General features: G+C 39.8%; 1 protein-coding gene across 1 annotated transcript in view; it reads left to right on the top strand.

The window, feature by feature from the left end:
- The window catches only part of LOC105935058 (histone-lysine N-methyltransferase 2B), a 53,133-nt gene that overhangs the window by 2,132 nt on the left and 38,817 nt on the right, over positions 1 to 12,184 (top strand). The window contains 4 exon segments of the mRNA XM_036145268.1: positions 4,288 to 5,746; positions 6,741 to 6,922; positions 7,254 to 7,346; positions 8,918 to 9,074. Coding sequence (XP_036001161.1) covers positions 4,288 to 5,746; positions 6,741 to 6,922; positions 7,254 to 7,346; positions 8,918 to 9,074 — 1,891 coding nt within the window.

Here is a 12,184-nt window from a genome sequence, read left to right as displayed (position 1 = left end):
ACCTTTGTTGTGTGTCTTCCCTTTCTCTCTGAACCCTATTTCCTGTCTGTCCACTTTGAAATAAAGGCCACTAGTGTGCCAGAGATAACCTTCAGGGTATGTTTTTTTTGTGTGTTTTTTAGCCATTTGGCAAAAAAAAAAAATCCTAATCAGCAGGTCAGACCTTTTGAGGAAAGTGGAAAAGTGTATCAGCCAGAAAAAGCCTCATAGTTAAGTCTTCAATAATTTATATTTTTAAATAGAAAGTAGAAATTGAGATGACTTCCATCTGGCACTCTGTATGTATGCAATTATCGGTATATGAAGTCTTAATTGTATAACCCCATGAATGGGCTTTAGTGTCTTACATCAGCGATACTTTACTGATGCAATCTCTTTAGAGTTGCCTGTAACAGAATCACATGGCTCATGCTAACGCCTGTGAGCATGCTCATCTAGAGCTCTCCACATCACCCAATAATACCGTGCAGTATTCTTTCGGTGCTGATGATCCAAGGGTTCTTTTTTTTTCTCCCGATCACACTGGAGATTGTTTTACACTTGAGATGGATGTAAGTATTATAAATTAAGATACATTTCTGAGCTGCTGAGGAAAGTAAATGGTTGCCTGAATTAGTGAATGTTAGGTGTAGTGAGGACTCTTTTTGTTGTTAAGTTCACTTTGGGTTAGTCTTTATTGCCCGAGAGTGTGTTCGGAGCAATATTCATACTTATGAGAATAATTTGAATGTTTTCATTATGTTAATTGCTTCAACATAAATGGTGTAACATATGCAAACTAAAGCATTAAAAATGTGCACAAAAGTATTGCACTGGGGGAAGAGGTGTGGACTGGTTAGTTTACTGCTTAGTCACAAATGGGAAAATTAAAAAAAAAATTGTAGCTGTTGCTGTGTCAAAACTACCCTGATGCAACAGGGGAGTAACAGTAAAGAGCCAGGCTGCTGATGCTGAGCTGCAGTTTCTGTTGGGCAAGTACCTAATAATCAAATCGTGAACAGTACTGACTCATATATTTAGGTTGTGCTACACACACATACATACATGTGTTGGTTAACGGGTAAGTTCGGGGATACTGGGGAACAACGCAGCCACGCTTGGAGACTCCAAATTTTAGCTGAGAACCTTTTCATCGTCTGAAATCGACACTAAAAGGCACAGTTAGGGATGCAATAATCGTTTGCTTTATCTTCCGGTTGTCATGAGTTCACACTTTCTGTGCTAATGTAATATTCAGCCTGTTGGATGTGATAAAATGTAACGGATGCTCCTGCCTGACACAGATTATTGTACCTAACATGCTAAAGGTCACAGAGAGTGGTGGCAGCACGAATGATGGAGAGAAGAAGGGGAGAACAATGTGGATTCATCACTACCAGTGCATTTATTTGCAATATTTAACAATAACTTTGCCATTGAAGATTTTTTTTTTTTTGGATCGAACAGCCATAATAGTAGTTTAAATTGTTTTTGCCTCATCAGTGTAACAATATTAATCTCACTTAATAATTATTTAGGGAGTGTTTGGAGATAGGGTTGCTTTAAATATTTATTTTTGAGTAGAATGATAACATTTCAAACTTTTTTTTTTTACATTTTGTTCTTTATAAAATAAAGAGCCAGTTGCCAATCAACTCTCCATAAAGTAGTGTACAGTTTTTTTTAAATAATTTACCACTTTCTCATATAGGGTTGTCAAAATATAATCAATTTCTCGATTATAATTAATACTAAAAAATGAATTATTCAAGGATACTCAATTGTGTCAAAACCGAGATATACTGATCTCGACAGTGATGCTAATCAGCTGGCTGCTCGGTCAGCTAGTAAATGGTGAACCAATGCAGCCCCCTTCATCACCCTTTGTTTAGTTATAAATGTATTGGAGGCTAATGTGGCTTATAATAACAGGTTATAGTGGAGGAAGCACCATATCCATGTTTGTTTTAGCACAGTTTATTTTAGTTTAAATTAGTGTTGCGTCAGTGCCATTTTTTTTTGGGCCCGATACCCGATACCTGGCTGTGCAGTATTGGCCGATACCATCTGTTTGAAATTGATGTGTGTGTGTGTGTATATATGAAGAACTGCATACTACTTAGGGTAGTAGAACTTTTTATTGTCTACCTGGAATGGGTGACAATAGTTGAATAAACTTTTGGCTCTCAAACGTTGGTGAAATTATAACATGTATACTAGTAGTGCAGCTGTAAGACAGTAAAATTACATTAATAATTGAATAATCTCTTTTAAACCCTGAGTTTTGGCTCTCAAATGCCAAAATAGTGCAACTTTCATGAACTTATATAACATGTATAATAAAGTCGGGAGAGAGAAGGCTGCGTTCAAGTGACATACAAACATCAAAATGGTATCGGTGCCCTATTTGTTGGTACTCGCTGATACAGATACCACCATTTTAGCACTGGATCGGGGCCCCGTCCGATACTGGTATCTGTATTGGTGCAACACTAATTTAAATAGATCTTTTACTTCAATAGTAACATTTAATTGCATCATCAGCAAATTGACAGGGAAATGGTAACACATACACAAATAAGCAGTTCTAATAAACTAATATAATTTCATGACTGGAATCAAAGGTAGTATTAACACTTGTCTACTGTTTTGCCCAACCAGGAAGTGACTTATTTCTGTCAGTGAGGCCTGAGTTGTCCCCTACTTTATGGTTTTGCCCAAATAGAGGAAGTTAAAATTGTGTCGTATTTTGATGATCAATTTTTAACCAGAAATAACCCTGTGGCTTCAAAATATGTTGCTGCAGTACTGAAAATGGTACCAAGTATTTCTGTTAGTGTTGAATTGAGTTTTTAAATTTCCTATTCCTTCCTCCATAAATAAACTGCGAACATGATGAAGCTGATGTGGACAAAACGCGGTTGTCTGCATATTGCCTCTGCTTTGCAGCATGATGGGGTTATTAATAGGGAAGTAAAGTTAGAAAAAAAACATGAATATTATAAATATATTTAAAATGAGACAAAAAACGTATTTTAAATAAATGCCCTGAAGTGTAAGTGTTGTATCGATTACAAGTATTGTTATCTAATTTTTGTTTTCTAATGGTGTTTAGGAGGTTTATCAGCTACGTATGAAATCATTTTAATTTTCCCCCCTCCATATTCTGTTTATTTATTCCAGTTTTTGTCTTTGCACATACGTCACATATTTATCTTGTATGACCGTTTTAACAGGAACAAACCAGCTTGGTTAGGATTGGTTTAGAAGTTAATTTTGAAGCTATTTAAACTCCGACTTTTAAGTTCCTTTCCATGTAACCATTTTACGTGTTTTTTTTTAAATCCAAAATAACTTATAAATGAGGATATTTCCACGCAGTTAAGATCAAAGCTCATAATAGGCTACTTCTAAAGAAGTCTTACAGGCAGAATTTGTCTGAGGTGACGGGGGTGACTGTAGAAACATGGCGCTCCCCTCCTCTCTGTTTTGATATGACTCGTTGATTTATCCGCTCACAAACCAGACTAGAAGCTGCAGCAGACGGTGTAGCCTGTTAGGATGATCTCTGCGCTCGGCGTAAACCTAGAGGCTTCTGGGTAAAACCCAGATCTGTTTGGTCAGATTCTACAGTTTTGTTTTCCAATGTATTTTGTCAAATTCTGCGTATCCGGCTATATTCTCTGCAACTAAGAAAACATTTGGCCTTAACACAGGCATCTATTTTTAATGCCCTTTTTATAAAAAAAAAAAAATCAAATTGTTGTCATAAATTGACATGATACCATAGCGTGTGGGTAGGTGTGTAGATTATCTGTCCTTATCTCAACATTTCCAAATTATTTTTTTTCCATCAACGTTTTTATTATTTTCAACAATTATACATACCGTATAGGCAAATACAAGAACCATACCAAAAAAAAAAAAAAAAACAACAAACACCCTATCAGATGCAAATCTGCATTTGAATACTTTTACACTTTTTTCAGCAAGAGACACAAACTGGTTACAAAGGCTCTGATATCAACCAGATTTCCAAGCTGGCATTATTTAATTGTCCTCGTCGTCTTCAGATAAGTCCATTCCTTCCACAAGAATCATAAAGGGTCTCCATATATTTTCAAATGAATCACCTTTTCCTTTTAGGAGATAAGTTATTCGTTCCAGGAGTAAAGTTGTCAACATTTGTCTGATCCAGTGCCTAATAGTTGGTGCTGCTGTTTTCTTCTAGAAAAGTGCAATTAGACGTTTACAACATTTCCAATTTATTTTGTTGACTAAAAGATTTCTTTTAAAAATCTTTTCTAGGGGGAGGATTTTACTGGATTTGGGAGCTCAAGAGTCTGTCCGACAAAACCGAAAATCCCCGTCTCCAAGAGACTGGCCAGCCAGGCCAAGCCGTCTCAAACTACAGACCAGGTGCCAGAGGAAAAGTCTCTTATTGGAAAAATTATCCCCAAGAGCCCAAAACCGGCTCTGATTGGGAAAATTGTACCCAGAGTTCCCAAGGAGGGGCCGGACGTTAAAGAGAGCCCAGTTAAAGACAAAGTGGTGATTAAAGTGCAAAACAAAGGCGCCCCGGCAGCAAAGGCCAAACATCCAGAAAAGCAGACCCCAGGCAGACGGAGCAGTACGTCAGCTGACATTGTTGGCAAAGAAGGAGAGGCAACATTGAAGCGAGCAGCCACCAAATCAGTGAGCAACACTAAACCTCATGAAAAAGTGTCGAGTTTATCTCGAGCGGTCGCGGATGCCGAACAGGATCATGGAACGGTCAAGGCGGAAGGCGAGGCGTTGGGGGACCCGGAGACGTCCGAAGGGCTTCAAATGGACGCCCGGCACTCGGCTGAAGGAGGCGCCATCTCTTTTACGTCCTCTCACAAATGTCAGAAGACGGCGGGAATGGTCGAATGCTCGGCTGCTGATCCACAGGCGGCAGCCCAGAGTGGGAAACGGGCGGGAACGTCACTCCAGTGCAAGGCCGCAGAGACGTCCGTCAAGAAGGCCAACAAAAGGCACCGAGGCCGATTGTTGTTCGGGTACAGGCGCCGGCCGGCAGCGGACGTTTCGGTTAACAAGCGGCCCAAAATCGGCCGGGTCGGAGCGCGCCACGTCTTCTGTACCTACATGTCGGAGCCGCTTCCGTCCGTGGACAGCGGCGAACAGCTGGGCGAGAGCGTTGCCCCATCGGAGGAGGAGGAGGAGACGAAGCCCAGTGCGGAGCAGCTGTCTCAGGCCTCTAACAACACCGACGCCACTGTAACGAGCGGGCGGTCCTCCCGCGTTATCAAAACCCCGAAGAGGTTCCTGAACGAGGAGATGATCCCGTTTCCGAAGGGCTCTCTGTCAACGTGGCTGAAAAGTCAGCAGAAGGACGACGCCAGACCCGCCTTGTCCCTCGGCGAGTCCGGCTACGGCTGCAGCGCGCAGCCGCTGGACGCCTACTCCAAATCTGTGCTGGACGGCTCGCTGCTTCAGTCGAAAATCTCCTCCAGGCCGGGTCCGGGCGCGAGCCACGTCGAGATCTACAAGAACCTAAAGAAGCTGACCTTAAAGCTGGCAGAGAAGAAGAAGAGCCAGTCGGACTTTCAGGAGGACCACATGGACCAGGACGACAGTCTGAGTTTCCACCACAGGAAGAAACGGAGGCCCAGGATCATGATGGAGGAGATGGACTCCCCGGGAGTTGTGAGGAAAGTGTCTGTGGTGGTCAAGGCGGGAGTGGAAATCCCCGAGGAAACTCCAGCAGAGGGCATGGGAAATAACAGTAAGTAGACCATCCTCCTAATTTCCTCCTTTTTAAAAAGATCCAAAAATGTTTTGGTTGCAAAAGAAATGAGCATAAATTCAGATTGTGCACTGCAAAAACGGAACTAAAAATAAGTCAAATGTTCTTAAAATTAGTGTAGTTTTCCTTGATTTGAGCAGGTAAATAAGATGATCTGCCAGTGGAATACGATTTTTGCACTTAAAATAGGAACAAATCATCTCCATCTTACTTCAAGTGCAGTATATATAATTATCTTATTTTAGGGGTAAAAATACTTAGCCTCGTGAGACCATCCTGATCTCGCGAGCTTTCAAGGTTTCACTCGCAGATCAGTCTGGCTACTTACCGTTAAAGAAAATTTGGAGCCGTTCACCAAACGAACGTCCAATCAGCGTTGGCTTTGAGGCGGGTTGAGGTGTGACGCAACGAGAAGCGCGACAGTTCAGTCTAAAGAACATGGCGGCTTCAGCCGATGAAACTAGCGTTAGCGTGGCTATCGAGCAAGTTTTATAGGAATTACAGAGTATTTCTTTGCTGAGCTAACGAGCCTTTACCTGCAGCAGCAAGAGTAGCTTGGCTTGTGGTTGTGTTTTCGTCGTCGCTCTGTTACGAGCGACGACGAAGCATGTTGATGAGTACGTCATATGCTTCGTTGATCTGATTGGTTTATTTGGCCCGTCTATCACCAACATAGGCCAATCAGCTAACCAGTATTTTCGCCCCTTCCCAAAATTACTTCAACGGAAGGTTTCCAGATGGATATGCGGAGCAAATCCATCTGGCGGAGTCAGGTAAAAAAATACTCATTCCCTTGGCAGATAATCTTATTTACCTACTCAAATCTAGGACAAAAACACTAATTTTAAGAAGATTTTACTTATTTTTAGATCCGTTTTTGCAGTGTGCCGGGTAGGAAAACTGCCCCTCGAAGCTAAAACGCGTCTTTTTGTCATAAGATTGTAACTAATCGGCCTTTTTTTGGTGGCATCAGGTGAAGACGCGGCGGCGGCAGCAGCTGTGACGGGGGAGCCCGGTTGTGACGTGTTGGAAGTGGGCGGGCCCAGCCACCGCGTCGGTCTCAGTGGAGCTAATAAGCGGATGCTGCACCTGCTGAAGAAAGCCAAAGTCCAGCTCATCAAGATTGATCAGCAGAAGCAGCTCAAGTTGTCACAGGTAGCAACAGATGTCCCGGCTAATGTGAGAATTAATAAAACGGGTAAAATGGACAAAATACTAAAGGGTCTTGTATTTCCCTGTGGGATCGATCATTAAGTCTCTGCTTAGATAAAAAAAAGAAAAAACAATTCAAAGGAACCCCAGATGATCTGTGTTGTGTAGTTTATAAAACATCAGTAAAGCAGTTGCATGTTCATGTTGGCAAAGGACGATTGAGCGTCACAATGGCAAAGAGTTAAAAATAAATTGCTTATGCTACGTTTGTAAAAGTTTCATTTAATGCACTCTTATCTAAAAGCATGTTTTTCCACTTTCTCCGGGCTTCCAGTTGGGCTCAAGGGACTCACAGGTGGCCGTGTGTGGAAGGAGGAGGAAGAGGAGGAGGAGGACCGGCCTGTCTCCTAAAGAATATGGTCCACAGGTAATACTTTTTCATCGCTTGCATTGGCTCACAAAAATATCTATGCCTCCTGGGTTTTATTTTGTTTATGTGACAAAATATTTTATATTAAATATTTTACAAAATATAAAGCAACGCGAAAGTTTTAAGGAAAATCTGAATGGTGTGGCTTGCACATAAATATGTATTCGGCCCCCTTTAACCCCTGACCACTAAATAAAATCTAGTGTTACTACGGTATTTTTCTATACTATAAGGCGCACTTAAAATCCTTGAATTTTCTTAAAAAATTGATAGTGTGCCTTTATATATGATTACCGTACTCGTCGTGCTTACTGACTGATTTTATGTGGTACAATGCGCTCAAAAATCTGTTTAAAATGTTTAAATACGACAAAGCCGCTCCGCTCAATGGATATTCGGAGTATTACAGTACACTGTGTCACTACCTGATCGGACCCCTAAGCTGTCTACAAGACTGCCTGACTGTAATGTCTAAATTAGAAGTGCGTTCATGTAAGGAGTACAGTATTTTCCGGACTATAAGTTGCTCCGGAGTACAAGTCGCACAAGGCATAAAATGCATAATAAAGAAGGAAAAAACATATATAAGTCGCATTTTTGGGGGAAATTAATTTGATAATATACAAGATCAAGAACAGACATGTTATCTTGAAAGGCAATTTTAAATAAAAATAGAACAACAGGCTGAATAATTGTACGGTTAGCTTACGCTACATGACACAACTGAGAACGTGCCTGGTATGTTAACATAACATATTAAAAGCTATTCAGATAACTATAGCATAAATAACATGCGAAGAAGTTAACCAAAGCGCCCGTGTCACTCCAAATAACTAAAATCCAGTGAAATCTTCATCCTCGGTGTCACTTTCAAATAACTCCGTTAACTCCGGAGGTAGAAGATGCGGCACTTCCCCTTCTACGTCGCTTACGTCTGATTCAACACAGGCCTAGAGCGCCCTCTTGTGGTTTGGTGTGAAAATAACAGGTGTAATGATATACCGGTAAAAATGTGTAATAATTTCACACATAAGTCGCTCCAGAGTATAAGTCGCACCCCGGCCAAACTATGAAAAAAAACTGCGACTTATAGTCCGGAAAATACGGTGCATGCTAGCAACAATAAACCTAGTAAGTTAATTCAATATAAAAGTTATGTTTATTTTGGCCTTATGTTAGAAATAGGACACTGTAGTCTAACTACTCTGTCCTCCTGACAGAGACGCATAGCTCTTCCTCGGCTTCGTTGGTAACCAAAGTCATACTTACACATTTTAACAGATTATTGAGCGCATTGTACCACGTGAAATCAGGCAGTAAGCTCAACAGTAATCATCATATAAGGCGCACCATCAGTTTATGAGAAAAATTTTAAGATTTTAAGTGCTCCTTATAGTTCGAAAAATACAGGATATGTGGGGGGAGATTATAAAATGAGTAAAGGCCTATAGTTTTCCTGAAGGAATTGTACGTTTAAAAGTGTTAAAAGGTATCTTGATCCTGTCTGGAGTCAAATAACCCAGTTATCAGCTCATGTCGCGGCTTTTAACCCACGAGTCTTTGTGCAGGAGCAGCCGCTCGGAGGTCCAAGGATCAAGCACGTGTGCCGGGCCGCCGCCGTGGCTTTGGGTCAGCCTCGCGCCTTGGTGCCGGACGACATTCCCAGGCTGAGCGCTCTGCCGCTTCACGAGAGGGAGGGCATCACCTTCTCCCCCGCGGCCGAAGGTACGGCCCATCCCATGACTATTCTTTATTTTACCTTTATTCTATACAATAAAGGCAGGATTTCATAATTCTTTACGTCTTGGATTTGGATGGTAAAAAATTTACTTTTAATTTTTCAAACAATCACATCAGAGTGGAAATTTGAAATAGCTTTTAACGGTTGTTTAAATATGCTGTTATGTCTTATAGTAAGGGCTTATTTCAGATAAACTAAACCGATGTTAAGCCTTTGTTTTTGATTAGATGAAGCAATAACATAAAGTTCACCGTGTGTTCATTTTCACCTTCTCTCGTTCTTTCTGGTTTTCATCCTAAAATCTCTTGAATCTAAAACATATATATTGTTTCGATGAGATTTAGCCGTAATCATCATTGATTACGGCCCAATGAGCTATAATTTTATAACTTTTGGTCTCATTAGCTATGTTTACATGCACAAAATTTCACGATCGGATTGAAATGTATTCATATTAAGAAGCAAAATAATCAGATTGTACCATTTATATGGACACACAATTGATTATTTCGATCATAATGTGCATTTATATGCACGTTGCTTTATGCAGGATATGACCACTCTGACATGCGCAGTTATCAAACTCCCCTAAAAAAAACCACAGAAGAAGAACTTCCGTCTTTGCTGAACAACAAAAAATAGTAAACAAAGCCATATTATGAGTTTGTTTGTCTTCTGAGCGCCCAGGCTGGACTTACACCAGGTTCTAATTACGGTTCAGTCGTTACTGCATAAAACAATAATTTTGAGCTCTTCCAATGTTTCGAATGGGAAGGTTTTATCGGGAGCCCTGACAGTTTTGCTTCCCAACGTTTTTCCGCCTCTCGCCAACGTGGAAATACGTCATTTTTACGTCAGGCGCACATGCACGGGTCAGTTAGCCACTTTCAGTATAACTTGTCCCTGACAAGCGTTTATAGGCACGTCGATCGGATTATTGATCGGCATAAACCACCCTCTCATTTGGGTTACAATTTAATTCCAATAGAGCTTAATCCATTTACAATATCCCCATTGGCTTGTTAACATGAGACTTTTTTATTCCGATCGGCCCTTTATTCTGATTACTTTTGTCTGTGTAAACATAGCTATTAAAATCTATTGCATTTGTTATTTTTGGTGGTACTGTTGTAATTTATCAGCACAACCTATGAATCACCCAGATATATTTAAATGTCAACAGTATTTTTTTTGTATTTGACATGTCATCATTTTTATTTTTAACTACTTTGCTTTTACATTCTCAAACTTCTAGTTTAAGTAGAAGCCAGACACACACTTTTTTAACACTGCAAATAAAACTTGATCTCATAAGGGGAAAAACAACTTTATCTTCATATTTTACAGAAACGGCAAACTTAAGTCCACTTCTTTCTTATTCCTGTTGGAATTGCTTAAATAATTCAGGGAAAAAAAGCCATTCATGTAACAATGTTCAAGCATCTTTATTAATTTTAGTTGTAGATGGATAAAGGTATCTCAAAAAACATAAATCGGCCATAAATAAAGTGTGAAATGTTTTTAAAATACTGTTTATCCTTAAATATTGTGGTCAATTTGATTATGTAATCTATGCCGTTACAAACTTCTGAATTAAATTTGTCTAAAGCGAAGTTTCAGGTGGGTTTAGATGTTATGATTGAGATGTCGCCATCATCCGTAGGTTTGGTTAAGTATCCGAACCCAGAATACCTTGGGTCATTCTTCACTGTGTAGTAGCAAAAATATTACGCCAGCGGTAGAAAATATGTTTAAACATAACATTTTAAACACACTTTTGCATCATCTTTGTCATAAAATGGCTATTTCAGCAAGCTTAGCAAGAATAAGGGGAATTGAATCGTCACCACAGCCATTTAAAAGCCCTTGTTGGTTTACAGGGTGTATTTAAAGCGCATTAGATAAATGGACTGAAAAATAAAATTAAATCAAAGGTCATATATTCTGTGAAACGTTTAATTAAAACCCGTAGATTCACACCTCAACTATTAAGGTTTTGACTATTTTGATATTGTAGCAGCATTTAATTTGATCGCACCAGTGTAAGAAAAAACAACTTCAGCGCTAACTTCTCGTCACCAGTGCTAACATATCTGTTGATAATATTGGGATGGTTTGATGAGGAAGTTTACTGCTATTAAAATGTGTAATAAAAGAATAGATGGTGGAAAATCTTCAGTTTGAACCCATTTAGCTTGAAGATCAGACTATTAAAGAGCCTAAACTCAATAAAGCTGCGATAAGTAGCGTCAGTCTGGCTGAATGAGGTCTCTGCTTGCAGCATAAATAAAGGAGGACGGGTGAATTATATTAGGATAATATATTAAATGATCAGAGTGCACAAATACACACTCAGTTATTAGACAATAATGTTCCTTTTTACCACCTTAAATGACTTAGTTCAGTAATTGTTTGGTAGAAACTGATCTTGTTTTAATTATTGCACTGAAATAGAGCAATTTCATTATGTGTTACTGCTCTGAGATAGTGTATGTGTGTGTGTGTAGTTCATTTAAATGCTTTATTTTATTTTTTTCCTGTTCAGCAAAGCTACATTGAGTGTAAGAAAGCAACACACTGTCAAGACTACTGAAATAATCAATATAACCTTAAAAAAAAAATCATTATATTATAGGAATGAGAGGAGTTTTGTTAGCGTCTCTCCAAGGTGAACATGCACAGGGTGGGGGAAAAAAAAAATATTTAAAAGTTCAAATGTTTAAAAAAATATTTGCCAGCAAAAATATCTTTTGTCACACACAGATTAGCCACCGCTGTTGGAAAGCTTTACCCAACACTGGTCGCGTGAGCTTCACTCAGTATGAGGTGAGGAAGTGCTGCTTGACAAATGAACTCACTGACGCGCCTTTTACGACTTGCTCCGATCCCAGGAACACATCACCAGGAGTCAGACCGCACCGTGTCGGGCTGTAGCCAAAAAAAAAAAAAAAAAAAAAAAAGGATAACAACCACCAGACTTCAGACAACACAGACTTTGATTAAAACGTCATGAGACAAAATGGATTCAAACTCAAAAAAACGGTCCGACTGCACCTTCAGGCAACTTGGAGTCGAAAGGTCGTCCGGCGGACAA

Source organism: Fundulus heteroclitus, chromosome 13 (genome assembly GCF_011125445.2).
Source record: "Fundulus heteroclitus isolate FHET01 chromosome 13, MU-UCD_Fhet_4.1, whole genome shotgun sequence".
NCBI classification, from domain to species: domain Eukaryota; kingdom Metazoa; phylum Chordata; class Actinopteri; order Cyprinodontiformes; family Fundulidae; genus Fundulus; species Fundulus heteroclitus.
Note: the sequence above shows the minus strand (reverse complement) of the source record. Positions and strands in the feature narration are given on the sequence as shown.